This window comes from Corvus hawaiiensis, chromosome 4 (genome assembly GCF_020740725.1).
Source record: "Corvus hawaiiensis isolate bCorHaw1 chromosome 4, bCorHaw1.pri.cur, whole genome shotgun sequence".
NCBI lineage: Eukaryota > Metazoa > Chordata > Aves > Passeriformes > Corvidae > Corvus > Corvus hawaiiensis.
In genome coordinates, this window is record NC_063216.1 from 63,351,992 (window position 1) to 63,367,327 (window position 15,336).

A 15,336-nucleotide genomic window follows, 5' to 3' on the forward strand; every position below is an offset into this window, starting at 1 on the left:
TTCCAATATTTGCAAAAGTTTCACATTTAGATGAAAAATTTTTCAAATGTTGTAGAAAACAAAACGAACAGAGAACTAAAGCACATTTAAAGTAATACCTCAAAGCTACCTTTAGAAATCTAGCTTGTTTCAAAACAATCTGTGGACTTAAATTAAGTAGAATAAGAAATATTGAGTTTGCTATGTATCTTGATACTATCTGCATGTGCTTCATATGTGGAAGCTCTTCTTCCTTTGTTAGTTTCACTGGCTCAGACACTACCACAAATTTCCAATGTGTTGTTTCAATATTAGCCATCTTAAATCCAAATAAAGGAAAAAAAGTCTTCTCTTTTCACCATTAATACGTTAATGAATTACCTGCAATTGATTTAAAAAGAGACTTTTCAACTGTTTACAGAAAATAAATCATTCCTCACCTTGTGTATTTAAACTTGCTCAAATTCCTTGTTTTTAGGAAATAAACATTATGGTAATTTTCCTGGAATAATATCAACTGTTAATATATGTAGGTTTTAAATGTATCAAGCAACATTCACTCTGTCTGAGAACAGTCCCAACAAGATCTATTTTCAATGCGGGAGAAAATACATTTTTATGGTTATCACTATTGTGTTTTATAGATGTAAATGCTGCAGCATTTCATGAACCTCGTGGCCAAGATTCCTGTTAAGTGTAAGTAAGTAAATGAATTTGCTGACACGCATTCTGTAAGATCTTGATTTTTTCAGCTAAAATACTACAAAAGCTAGGAACGAACATTTTGACAGATTGTAACCACTTTAATTCCTCCACTACAACAGTTCTCACATTAAGAAAAGAGACAGAAGTGGATGCTCTCAGCAGGTACAGCTTCCTGACTAGCAGTAATGTTTCAGACTCAGGTGCCTGTGGGAAAGACAAAGAGAGATGCATTTGTTTCCAATGAAGCAAAACTAAAATGGTTGATCCAGAGTATCATATGGTCTTCTCATATGTGTTTCCCTCTACTTATTTTGCTTTTATCCAAACTGTGCAAGTCTGTCAGCAAAACTATGTGGAATGGAAGAGGAGACCAAAACAGGAGCAGAAAATAAGAGATATCCATAAGATAAGGGAGATGCAGGTAACAGGAAAAGCAACCAACACACAAACAAGCCTCAGTGTAGATTCAGAAGCTTTCATTATTTAATGACAGAATTTTCTCTGACAGTTCTCTATCACATGTACTTGTTTTAACTCAGAATTTTACTCCTCCATTATTTCTTGAAATGTGTATTTTTTTCCTTCTAACTTAAGTAAATTAAAAATTGAAACAGCAGCAACAACGCCCAACTCATGGCACTATCTCTGATCTTCCATGAAAGAAAAAAAGAGCAGATTTAGAGATGTGGGAAAAAATGATACATTTTGATCACTTAAGTTCAGCTACAGAGTTATATAGAGGTAATAAATAAGTGAATTTATAGAAATATAAACTGAGAAGAGTATATCAGAAGCAAAGAATGTGAAATTGGTCAAAAGCATACTTCAGAAATGTTGCTCTTTGACTTTACAGAAGAGCTCTGTAATTCTCACTCCATATGCTTTATGTCACCATCACTTTCAAAGATCAAAACCAACGAGTGATGATTTAAGTTCTAGCTTCCTGACACCCACTTTTAAGACAGTTGTTCCTGTTCCTGGGAAAATGGATGTTATTCAGCCAAACCATAGGTGTCCTTTGTCACACAAAACATATTACCTCACTAATACTGACATGCATCTGAAATTTAGGGGCCCTTGTCATGACAAATGATACATAACCATCACATCCACCAGCACTGTACAGCATTTTGGCAACTTAAAAGGCTTGTTCAAATTCCATGCACTGAAACTGAAAGCGTATTTTTTCCTCAGCACTTCAGTTCTAACCTTCTGTGAATAACCATATCTGTTGCTTAATATACTTTCAAAATAATTGAAAATGACAAAAGAAAACTTAAACTTAATTCCAACAAGGTACTTCGACTCCAGACTACAGTATGCTGTATCAGAGAGTTTATAATTGGGCTCACAGAACCTGATGTAGGAAAAAAAACCCATAAAAAAGCCCAATTCTCAAATCTCTGAAGATCTAGCAGTTGGGAGAAAAATTCTCTACACATATATCAAGTTAATTTGTCTGAAAAGTCACTGACAAACTGTGATTCACATAGCAGTACCTGTCATGCCAACTAACAGAAAAGCACTTCAGAAAGTGGCAAGACAAACAGTAGGGGCAATTCACCTGACCTTAGATAAGAAAAAAAAAAGGAAGCAAAACTGAAAAATACAGAAAGACAGAAAACTAATACTGGAACTTAATGCCAGCACCGAACACTAAATTCTAAAAGAAGCTCTCAGGAAGGAAATGGTTATCAGTTATTATAAACAGTGAAAGGAAAGGCAGTGAAATATATTAGGAATGTGCTCTAATAATATAATGTATTAGAGATGTTTTCTTGGGTTCTACATATTTCGTCTTTGATGGAGATAAAAAAAACCCCTAACCTATAAATTCCAGGAAATTAACTAAGAAAATGAGGCAGGTAGGTGGATCATTTGATTTTTGTGTCTGTGCTTAAATTAAAATACTAAGAGGAAAAGATTCGTTTCGCTCTATGAAACTGAGGACATCCTTTTCCTCCATATAGAGATGAATTATCTGAGAAAACATTAGACAATGATTCTACCTATTCTCAAGATAATGTCAATCTTGTGAAGTCAGTGTAATATTTATGCCAAAGAATATACTCAAATATTGTAAGTTGTTTTTAAACTAATTCACTGCAATTATATCCACTTATTGAAATATCCACTTCTTGTAATTTCAACTGGCAGTTCATGCAACTTAAGAGTTCACAGCAGCACTTCAGAGAACTCTGCAAAAACATGTGAAAGGAAGCCTTTCTACCACCATAAATGTTAAAAAGTCTCTACAATAATGTTTGGCCAGGACGGGGTTAATTTTTAGCAGTAGCTGGGAGGGGGCCTGCCTAGGACAGGGAGGTTATTCCATACCACCTCAGGTCATTGCCAGGTGAGGGGGAAAGGCCCTCTCACTTCTGGGGAGAAGGGGTTCCTTCTCGTTAAGAAAACATGGCAGGGGAACTGTCTGGTCTTGTTTTTTCTCATAGGGTCCGCAGTGACCATTTTTGCATGTGAATCACTCTCTTTTAAACATTTTTATTATTAACATTGTTGCTGTTACTGTTCATTTCTTATCTCACTGCTGTTCCAGTAAATTGTTCTTCTCTCAATCCGTAATGTTTTGTGCCTCCAATTGGAGGCGGGATGGAGGGGGAGCAGTGTGGGGGAGTTTTTTAGTGAGAGTACTAAATTGGAGAATATCATTTCTAAACCATGACAAGTAAGGCATTCTACATTTGTAGACAGGATTAAGGTAGAGATCTCTAGTTACACAGGCAGCACAACCAGAACCGAACAGCTTTTAGACAAAGAATGTCCATGAAGATATATTTACTGTGAAAAAAGGTGAAAAGCAATATATTCCTTAAACAAAAACATAAAACAATGAGCCATAGAAGGCAAAAAATCTCTCCAGATGAAAAGGACTGTAAAAATAGCACTTACACTGAAGAATGGAGAATTGGAGGAACATCTCAGGTCATAAAGCCCAATATCCTCCCAAAAATAACCACATAATGTTTTCACACAAAGCTTTTATTTTCTCCATATCTTCTTTTAGATTCACGGTAAGCATTTCAGATCTTCTTTGCCCCTGCAGCTTCTTATAAACATGTACACATTTAAACCTTTTCTTACCTAAATCAGTAGTAGATGAAGGTGTTTCAAATGTTTTAACCACACTATAAAACTTTGCATGGTGAAAATGTGTTCAATATTGTTTCATATGAAGAGGCTTAAAAATGAGAAAAAAGGAATGGTAAAGCTGATAACCTTTGGTACACTCTGAAATTCACAAAGTTTCCAACTTCTGGGGGAAAGACAGTACTTTTAGCGTCCAGAGTGTAACAATACTGGCAAAGAAACTGGAGAATTTACAGTAAGACAAAACATTGCAAAAATTATTCAGGATACAAACTGTTTGCAAAGATGTCTTCCGAAAATCCCAGTAATTTATGCCAACTACATCCCTTGAATTGTACAAATCCTTTGCTGCATTAGTTCAATATCTTGACCTACAGTCTTAATCAATCTGTATCACGAGCCCATTTTTTTGTGTTTTTTCTTCCCTACAAAAATACTGAATCAGTTACTTGGCATTAAATATTTCAATATTAAATGTGGGCTTTGAAAATAAGAAGAGCAAGATTTTAAAGATGCTGTAATGAAGGACTGGATTAATGTGATAACATTATATGTTAAAATCTTAGCAAGTTGTCTATCTGCCAGCAAAGACAAGAACTTCTGCAGCACAGTTTACCTCAAACTCTAAACTCTATTGTGTATCTAAAACAGGTCACATGAACTGCACTATGAAAATGTTTACGTTTTCACTGACTTTAAAGTGAGATTATGGTAAATATAGATGACTAAACTGCAAAACTCTAAAGTAAGAGAAGACCCATCCTGTTCAGATGAAACGGAAGTTATTTGTCAGCTGCTTCTTTTAATCTATGAGGATCTGAGTTCCAGAACATTTATATTTGGGTTTGGTGTTTTTGTTTGTTTGTTTCCCAGCTGTAGCTTAGAACTTAAAATGAAAACATCTGTGAAAGTTCTTTAAAATGATATCTTAAAAGAATCATTATTCCAGATATTATGCTCTACAAGCACGTTAGGTCAAATGCTTTAGAGCAGGTAATTTCATCAAAATTCTTACCTCTCAGTATCATTCGGTGATATCAAATTTTAAAGCTTCTTAGTTTTATTTTAAATATTGATATGTTTTTTACTGAGCACATATATATATACAAAAAGCCATATAAACTCTTACCTTACAATGAGTGTTCAATAAAGCAGTACTGACAGGAAATACTTAGAAAGCTCTGGAAAACCTTTCTGATATTTTTCAACGAAATTATTTTTAATAATAACTCAGATGATTATATCAGTTCAATTCAGAAAATAATTTTCTATTTTTTATGACTCAAGCTGGTACCCAGAACTACACTGGAATTTGTTCAGTGTGGGGTATGCCCAGCCCCTGCCCTGGAGGGATCTCTGCTGAAATAAGAAATTTCACAATCGCCCAGCAGGACTCCCTGGAAAGGCAACCACTTTAGTCACGGCGAGGAAAGGCAGACCCACAATCCTTTGGGAGACACTATGCAGATCATTCTGTAACCCATTGACCTGTTCCCATCCCAGATCCTCTGTAATCCATTGGTCCCTTGCTGATCCCCTGTAACCCTATAAAAGCAAGCTCTCTGGGGCCCGTCCCAGAGAGGGTTCTCGTCCCTGGCTTCCCTTCGCCAGAGGGGACCCACAATAAAGCTACCTTCGTGTGGAACCAGCCACACGAGCCTTCTCATCTCTCTCTCTGGTCTGGCTTGGCCTGGAGGCTGCCCTGCAGAGCTGAGCTGGAATCACAAGCTGATATCACTAAAGAGCTGACAGCCTCTGCAAGGGCCCTCCTGCCAGCAGCTGAGGGAAGACACCGGGCCTCGGGAAGGTGATTCCTTTCGGGACCATCTCCCCAGACCGGTCACCTCTTCCTGGGTCAGAGCCACTGACCCTCATCTCCAGCTGTAATAGTTCAGTATACAAAAAAAAAAAAAAAAAAAAAAAAAAGAAACAGTCACATTTCTTTTAAGTTGCACAGAAGAAAAGTGTCTGCCCAAGGTATAATTAAACAGAAGGTTCATTTTTGTTTTAAAAATGAGAAACCAGTGGACCCTTTCAGTAACACAAGAGAATGCTATCAGTAACAGGCAACTGTTCAATATCTGTTACACTTACATTTTGTTTAATTTAAAGCAAGAGAACAAAAGTCATAGACTGGTTTGGATTGGAAGGGATCCTTAAAGATTATCTAGTTCCAACCCTCACTACCACGGGCAGGGGCACCTTCCACTAGACCAGCTTGCTCAAAGCACCATCCAGCCTGATCTCGAATGCTTCCAGGAACTGGACATCCATAGCTTCTCTGGGCAACCTATGCCAGTGTCTCACCACCCTCACAGTAAAAGACTTCTTATGTCCAATGTGAATCTACTCTCTTTCAGTTTAAACCACCACCCTTTGTCTTGTCGCTACAGGCTTTCGGAAAATGTCCCTCTCCATCTTTCTCACAAGCCCCCTTGATAATACTGCAAGGTTGTAACTAAGATCTTCCCTAAGCCTTCTCCTCTCCAGGCTGAATAACTCCAGCTCTCTCTATTGGTCTTCATAGGCTTCAGCCCCTTGATCATTTTTGTGGGCTTTCTCTGCGTCTGCCAGAAGAACTGCCAGAAGCCACTGTTCCCACACCATTTCAACATTTCTGCGTTCAGTTGAACCATTGTGCCAGTTTGGAGTCACCCCAAGACAACCATTAAATGAACAGTGCAACAGCTTAGCTTAAACCCACTTCTGTCATCAGTTAAGATGTTCTGCCAAACTTTGCACTGGTCTAGTTCAATGGAAAAATTAAATATCCGCTAAAAGGAATATTGACAGGTGAGCGTATGAAGAGTGATAGAGGCATTCAGGGTTAAAGGAATCTCAATTTGTCAGTGTATCATCTCTTAGAACACATTTGTCAAGATCAGCATTCTAAGATAATCAGAAAAAAAAAGTTGCAAGAGCAAAGGTCAAAGCCACCATAAATTCTAGTAGGATTAACAAGAACTCTGTAAACATTCCCATTTACTTTTTGCTAGACTTCTTTTTATATGTAGTGATTTCTCATTGCTGTGAGAATTAAGGACCCTTCTCTCAGATGATGCATAACAGAACCATCAGGTTCTTCCACCATGCTTAAATAAAGTTGGTCAGTACAATTCCTTCCTACAATGGACAAAAAAGAGGAATTAACCCAAGCAACATAACTTGCAATCTGAAATGTTACCAATCTCGTAGGCATTCTGTTCTGGGCTTTTACTCAGTTTCTGGTACAGAAAACACAAATAGGACACATCTGTTAACTATGTTCTGGAATTAACCTCCACATAAAACAAAACCAGAGACAGTCCCAGTTCCAGACCTTCAAAGCACCAAAATGGACAAACGGGACATAGCATAAATTGATACTTTCAGTTGCAGGCAAAGGCAGAAGAATGGTTTCTTATGTAAGGTATGTGATCCTGAAAACATCGTAAGATCCTGCCCTACGAAAACATTCTCCTGTTGTAAGAGCAGGATATGACAGTGGAGGAGGACTCTTGAAGCCAAGCGTCAGATAAAGGCATGGGTTAACTCAGGCTGCAAGAGTTAGGCAGTCTAGGAGTGGGACCATTTACTAGGGCATTTAGTGATAGGGTAAGAGGCAATGTTTTTAAGTATTACTGGCTTCAAATCGAAAGAGGGGAGGTTTAGATATTAGGATGAAATTCCTTAGTGTGAGGGTGTCAAGGAACTGGAAGAGATTGCTCAGAAAAGTTGTCATCCCTGGAAGAGCACAAGGTCAGGCTGGATGGGGCTCTGAGCAACTTGGTCTAGTGGAAGGTGCCCCTGACCATAGCAGGGGGTTTGGGACTAGCTGACCCTCAAGGTCCTTCCATCACATAGCATTCTATGATTTTATGAGGCAGAAATATAAAAAATAGATAAACATTAAAAAAAACCCATCAAAACTATAAATAAGTCACACCAGCCTTGGAGGGAATTGTAACAAGAAAAATTGAAGCTGGAGGTCTCTCTACATATAGTTTATGTTTTCTCCAACAACAGCATATAATTGGGCAAAATAAATAACACTTTCTTCTAGAGAAGCAACTTCCTTATTGCTGTACTGGACTGCAGGCACCAAAGAGAAGTGTTAGGACATGCAAAAGCACAGATAATATTAAGTAACTGCATGCTACTCAGGAGAAAACCAGAGGGGTTATTGCTCAGAGACCCCTTTAAGAAACAGTAAGTTATACTCTTCACTCCAGTTAGATAATTTCCTGTTATCTCAGAGCAATCAAGTGTTTGAAGGAAGACATCCAAAGATGCAGTCCATTCAGAGATCAAACTAATACACAGACCACACATTTTGGAAGAGATCCAAAGACCATCACATAAATGTAAAACCCTCTACCATTTTACTTGTTATTCATGAAAAGTCCTTTTATTGAAAAATATGCACAAAGTCTTTGAAATAAACCTCTATACTAAAAATATTGGAAAACAGTGTAAATACGGTTCATATATTTTCAAATAGTCACCACATAACATTTTCCTATTTGCAGGGCTAACATAAAAGCATATCCATGAGGAGATGACTTCCAAAACATCTACAATAAGCATATTTGCCAACCATCTGTGCAAAAAGCAGTCTAACTTAGATTTAAACACAGAAAAAAAAAATAGATTCCCAGCCCAGCAGTGGAACAGCACACCTGATCAAACATAAGACTAAGCATGGAAACATTCTAGTTTGAATATAGCAACAAAGACCAGGAAGACTGTGGGTTACTCAAAGCTGCCAGGATTTGCCTATATATCTAACTCTACTATATGTAGCTCAGTATTCAAGTGCATTTTTGAGTTATTGACAACATTCAAGGCATACCTCTAAAAAACAGTATTTGACATGCCAGATGCTGGACTTGCTGTCAATGGGGTTTTTTCACATAATAGCCTTACAGTTAGAGCACTCTCTAAGAAAGCACTAAATTACATCTTAAAAACTGAGATATTTCATACCATCAGCTTCTAGCAGAGAAGAACAAGTGGGGAAATACCCACCCCTAAGGGTTAAGCTCAGTGAAGGACTTACTACTACTTCTTCAGTGGCATCAGTAAAGAAAGACCAAAAGATTAATGGGACCCCAGTAAAACAAAATCCAATCTAGCTCACGTTTACACCCTTAGCTTGAGCAGCAGGGCTCTACTCCATGCCCCCAGTACTGTTTTCATAGTATATGGTAAGAAAAAAATAGTACATTACATAAACAGCATAAAAAAGCTGTCAAAGAGGTCTCAATCTCTGTCCTGTCAATCCTGCTGAAAGACATGGAATACTCCTCTGCCATGTATTTAAATGAAAATATCCATTTTCTTCTAGTTTCCCCTCCCTACCTATTTCCCATTGTCCATCTTTATCAGTGGTTATACTTGCAATGGAAGTATGAATTACCAGAATTCAAATATATTTGAGAAATTGTAAGAAATTGTAATGGTGCTTACTTAGCCTTAAAGGGTCGAATTCAATATTGAATGCAGTAAGAAGACATTTCTTCTGTTGGTGCCAAGGACTTCTGTGTAATATATCATCTGGACAGACTACAATACAACTGGTGAGGCAATCTCAGTGTCAGTTTGGTACTCACATTGACAGGTAGTACGTTGTAGAGGCCACCAAGTTCAAAGCACTGGTTTTATCTCAAAAATTGATCCTACTTCAAAAGGAGCAGCTGGGACATTACATAAAGAAACAGAATTTTAATATTTTACTTTTCTTATTTAATGTCATGAAAGTATAATTTTTGATTTCTATATACAAATTAGACTGAAAAAAGTTTTACTAATGACAGTTGCTCTCTATGTCACATCCTGCATGCAGGGTTTGGGAAAAATACATACACAGTAATTCTTGCAGAAAACATAATAAAGTTACAGATCAGGTAAACAGATTTTTAAAAAACCTGTGTTTTTCAGTTTTGAAAACAGAAGAAGTTACCTAAATGATAACAGATCAATAACAGGAGCTATAGGCTTTCATTTAGAGGTAGCTTATTTTCATCCAACATAAATGGGCAGTGACCATTTACCATCTGACAGCTGTTCAGTAGCTGATACATGATGATATGGTAGCTCCTGTTGTAGAAGTGGCCAGGTGACAGTCACAGTTAATTGCCATCCCTGCTGGCAGTCTCAAAGAGCATAAGTAAGAACAGTAAGACCTAGAGACCATAGTAGCCCGTGTCTTTCAGACAGAGAGCAGCTCCTGAACAGGACAATGAAAAGGTATTTCTCAAATGTGCAGTGTCTACCCAATATGTAACAGGATCTCAATTTAAGGTGAGGTCAATATAATATAATATAATATAATATAATATTTTTTCATGGTTTAACTCCAGCCAGGAACCAAGGCCCAGACAGCCGCTCACTCTCTCCCCACGAGCAGGACTGGGGAGAGAATCAGAAAGGTAAAGGCCAGAAAACTTGTGGATTGAGATAAAGACAGTTTAGTAGGGAAAGCAAAATCCATGCACACAAGCAAAACAAAACAAGGAATTAATTCATCCCTTCCCATGGGCAGGCAGGTGTTCAGCCATCCCCAGGAAAGCTGGACTCCATCATGCATAACAGTGACTTGGGAAGACGAACACCATCACTTGAAACCTTTCCCCTTCTTCCTTCTTCCCCCCGTTTCATATACTGAGCATGGTGTCACATGGTCTGGAATGGCCTTTTGGTCAGTTGGGGTCACCTCTCCTGACTGTGTCTCCTCCCAGCCTCCCAGGTATCCCCAGTTTCCTCACCAGTGTGGCAACAGGAAAAGCAGAAAAGGCTTTGGCTCTGTGTAAGCCCTGCTCAGCAACAGCAAAAACATCTCTGTATTATGTTATGGGAAATACTTTGCATTTTGGACTTTTAGATTCTTTTTCCTAGTACTATCACCATTTAGTAAGCACAAATGCTGGGTTTCATACTGTTTCTTCCATACACAATATTTAAAGCAAGAAGGCCAATTTTCCAAGTACCATTCAGTTTTGGTAGCTCTTTTCAAAAAAAACATTTACTCACCCTTAGAAGTATTACCTTAACAGAACAGCACAGGGCTCTAATGTTCTATTCCTTATGCTTACTAAACAGTATAAAATAAGGAAAAGCAAAAGCTTGTAACAGCCACAACTTTGCTAAAAGCTGATTCATATATTGCTTACAAAGTTACCATTTACATATAAAAAGCTCCTCAATATTTATAGCAAAGTCAACTGAATAAATGCACTAAAAAAAGTAGTTCTGAATCACAACTATGTTATTTAGATTCCTGATGTAGCAGGCAGCTGTGATACCACATAGAATTTCTTTAATTTGACCAAACTTTCTAACATGGCAAAATACATACTCCAGTTCATGAATACTCCCTACTCATTTTACCTTTACAACAGTAAAAAACACAACGTGAGGTATTCACTGCAGGTACTTCTCTCTGGTTTACTCCTGTTCATTAGACAAGTGTGCAAGATGCATGTCTGGAATCCAAAAATGCCACAACTCTTTTAATTCTGAATTGCCACAAAGGTGGCCACCCTCTACCAGAAGAGCCTTCTGAGGCTGTTTTTACATTTACTGATGCTTCTGTTAAGTAAACTAACTCCTTGTGGGTCACACCAAGGACCAAAAAAAGCCTATTTCTACTACTTTGTTTTTGTCTTCCCCTGTTGAGAGCCTACCAAATCAGACCATTTTCCTTCAGACGGAGAATATTACATTATATTTATCACTATAGCAACTAACCTAATTGATTTGATGCAGGTTTCTCTTCCACCATAGGATGGAGCCATTATCCCTAAGTATAATCTAAACATTTAAGAAAGAAAAAATTATCAGTTTATCATTTTACCACATCAATAGTAATATGATTGGGCTTCAGATATTAAAGTATAAATGAAAGTCTAATGGGTTGTACATGTACATCCAGAACATTCTTTATAAATGTGCTTATCTGTCAAGTGGAACTTAAGAGTATGGTGTTTACTGGTTGTTCCCAGTAACAGGGATGACTATTGTACAACAAATACACTTCCAGAAACAAAGATTCACAAAGTAATTAGGAGAAAGAGAAGCAATGTTCAAGTAACTGATTCAGGAATAAGCTTTGTCGGACTAACAGATTAAAAATGGAAAGAGGCAAGATAGATCAAAAATTTTACTTACAGTGCTATTAAGAAAGGAAAAATTGAAAAGTTCTTTTCCAGATTTTGTTTTGGAGGCTGAAGGGTTTGATTGCAGTAGAATGATACAGTGAGAGATAACAAAATATTAAGTTCCTATAATTATTTTGATAATATATTCACCTTTATTGGTATACTTCCATATACCTGACAACAAGGTGTGGGGGAAAATAGAGAACACCTTATATAGTCAAATTCATTTCTTTTACTTCCTAAGAAATATCACAATCCTGTTATTTTTAAAGCGTTTTTTAAAGTCATCATGTCCCCTCCAACACCAGATCTGCTTTTCTTCAGAAAAAGGCATCAGATGAAAAAAAGACTGATTAAATTTTAGCTGATTTTTAAAAGAATTCATAAAATCTGAAGTGCTGCTTTACCTAGAAATAGCTTCACTTTTTTTTCATCTTGATTTTTCACAGAGCAAAAACCATTTTTTGCAATGTCTCAAATACTACCACTAGAGAAAATATTCACGATGCTTCATTAACATTTGGAATTGCAATTGTCAAATCAGTGAAGCATTACATAAATGGTGGAGTGTTTTGACACTGCATATTTTAAGCAGCATGGTGCTTTTCAGTGCTATATGAAATGAAGAGTGTACTACATATTTGAGGAACACCATCTACACTGGCTGAGAGAACTAATTAGAAACTGGTCTTTAAGCACACCAGAAAATGCCTTCAGATTATCAGCCAACATTTGCATTTTTCATCGGTAAACAATGCAAAAAATAAACAATGAACAATATGTAGCAATTCAAATGGATTACTGCATTTTTAGGACAAAACACTGTCAAACTTCACAATGCTGAAAATAAATAATTTTTGAAGTGTCAGAGTTTATGCTAACTCTTTTTGAGGCCATGTTGATAGAAAATATATGCACAGAAGATCTCATATATTCTCATAAAAAGCCTGTGACTCTCTGGACACTTCTAGCACAAACTTAATAAAATATTTCCTATCACTAATATCAAGCTGAATTCCTTTTACATTGAACTATTCATTCTGTAATATGCACTCCTAGTATACAATAAATTCTTTTAAAACTCACTATGTTGTTTATTATATCCTTTATATTAACACATTGAATATAGCATTATGTACAAAATTATATTATTAAAAGTGTGGCCTGTTTATTATGATTTTATTAATGAGAAGCGCAATGCAAAATGTGCCAAATTACAAAAAAATATTACAAAATATGTTATTCTTTTTGGAATAATGCCCTTTCAGTGTCATCACTACGAAGAGCCTCTATAATATGCAAAACAAAAGTGAACTAAAGGTTCTCCTAACCAATTACAATCTTGTTTCAAAAAAATCCCAGAACACACAGACAGAGAAATGGTCAACGTAATGTAGTTGGAGGGAATGGAATAGAGGGTTAAGAAATGCAGCAGGCATGCTCCTGCAAATTCCTGCAAAATAGAAAGCATCTATTTCCTATTCATCATAGCCTACACCTATTACAGCTCAACAAGACAAGCCTAGTGCAAAATCTTTTATGCTACAGCTAATGAAAGCAATATGCACCATGGGTAAATTACAGACTCCATTCAGTTCAGGGGGGAAAAATACAGTGTAGATTCATTTTGGCAAAGCTATGCGGGTCCTCTCTGATAAACTGTGTCCTTTTTTTATTATTGTGTAAAAACTGCTTTTTCTATTCTCTTTGCAAGTTTCCCACTCTGGTGCTATGGACTAACTTGCATTCCTTGACTTGAAGTATGGGCATTAGCTCCATTTACATTATATAACTGCTTGAAAACAATTCTTGCTGAAAGCAAAACAAAACAAACAAACAAAAAGCAGGAAAAATTAAAGACTTTTAAAAGTATTTATAGTCCGAGTACCTGATTCTAACAGATACCTTATCTGCAACAGTGTGATTAATGGAAAATCTATCAAGACTGAAAAAAGAATATAAAAACTCTACCAATAACCTGAGATGCAGCTCTAAAACTGGCAACATGGACTTACTAAACTGCTGAGGATATGCTAAGAAAGTGCCAAGATTTTCTCTTATGGCATTTCAGAGGATCACATACGATCCCAGGGATGTTAAGACATCTGTCACTTGATTAAGTATGTGCTTCCTAAAAGAATGAACATAAGCAAACCAGCTCCTCTTCATGGAAGGTGGACAGAGTTAGGAGAATGTGTAGAGGAGGGAGCAGCCTAGGAGGAATTGGTAATATCTGACACTAAGCAGTGAATAGTGAATCAGAGTTACTACCGCTAGAAAGTTTGTTTCTAAAATCCAAGAGACGTTACTGTTTGGACTGGAAATGCCACATCTACAACCTAAGGATATCTCATTCTCCTGAGAAGCAGCAGCATTAAAGTGTCAGTCTACCTACTTTATCATAGAGGAGTGGGGGGAGATGTGCTGAGGGCCAAGTCTAAGGCACAGTACCTATGTCTGCCAGTTTCAGAGCTTGGCCTTTGCCTGAAGCGTTACCTCAGATGGGAAGATCAGAGATTTGTGCCCAGCAAAAGCACCGGACAAATATGTACTTACTGCAGTAAGCGATTAGGAGACTAGCCAGGATCATGATAGCCCAGAAAGTTGAGGACATGCTTGGCAAGGCGTTGGCATCTTTCCTACTGCTTCTCCTGGGAGATGGAGCCATTGAAGCCACTTCCCCGGTGGGGGGAAAGTCAGACAGTTTCACCAGCCAGCTCTCCCCTTGACTGATGGCCTTTCTCCACATGTAATCCTCAAGGAAGGCATCTTCCAACGTCTTTGCTGTTCGTCATCAGCAACATGGTCCTGTTGCAGGAATCATCTTCCAGCCAGAAAGCCAAGGCGACTCTAATGCATGCAGGGCTTGGGCACAGTGGCCCCAGCCAGCTTCCCTCCTGTCACTGCAGTGGGATTCACTAGCCTGGAGGGTTTCACTGCGATTTGGATGCCTCGCGTGGTACTGAGCTTCAAAGATGTCCCACGAACGAGCCTTTTTTTTTTTTTTTTTCCCCTTTCTTTTTTTTTTAATTTGCAGAAGTTATTCCGCTTGCTGTCCTTTCCCCTGCCTCCCCCTCCCCGGTGGCAGCCCCCGCAGGCGGAGCGCGGGCCCCGGAGGTGCTAACGCGGGGCCTCCCCCGCCCGCCCGCCGCTCTACGGCGACCCCCGCTCAGGGCGCCGCCGCCCCCCAGCCCAGGGCAGCATGGCCGCGGGGGCCACCGAGGGGCGAGGGCAGCCCGGCGCCACCGCCGCCCGCCCGCCCGCCGGGCAGGGCTCCGCCAGGCAGCTCCGCGCTGCGAGGGCGATCCGCGCCCCGGCCCGGCGCCCCCAGGCCGAGGATAGCCCCGTCCCCTCCCGGCCTGTCCAGCCTGGGCTCCCCTCCCGACCGGTCCTGCGGCTCGACGGG

The 15,336-nt window shown here is 38.6% G+C and overlaps 1 protein-coding gene across 10 annotated transcripts in view; it reads right to left on the minus strand.

Annotated features, from left to right (window-relative positions):
- TAFA5 (TAFA chemokine like family member 5) overlaps positions 1-15,018 on the minus strand; it is a 518,314-nt gene extending 503,296 nt beyond the window's left edge. For 3 of the 10 annotated variants that reach the window (XR_007203093.1, XM_048300902.1, XM_048300903.1), the window contains exon 1: positions 14,487-15,015. Coding sequence is in view for 6 of the 10 variants with exons in the window: in XM_048300902.1 (XP_048156859.1) it covers positions 14,487-14,679 (193 nt within the window). In the remaining 4 variants the exon portion in view is untranslated. Of the gene's footprint in view, positions 1-14,486 lie in introns of all 10 variants that reach the window. The other 7 variants (XR_007203096.1, XR_007203095.1, XR_007203094.1 and 4 more) reach the window with 4 other exon arrangements.
- Between the last annotated feature and the right edge of the window lie 318 nt (positions 15,019-15,336).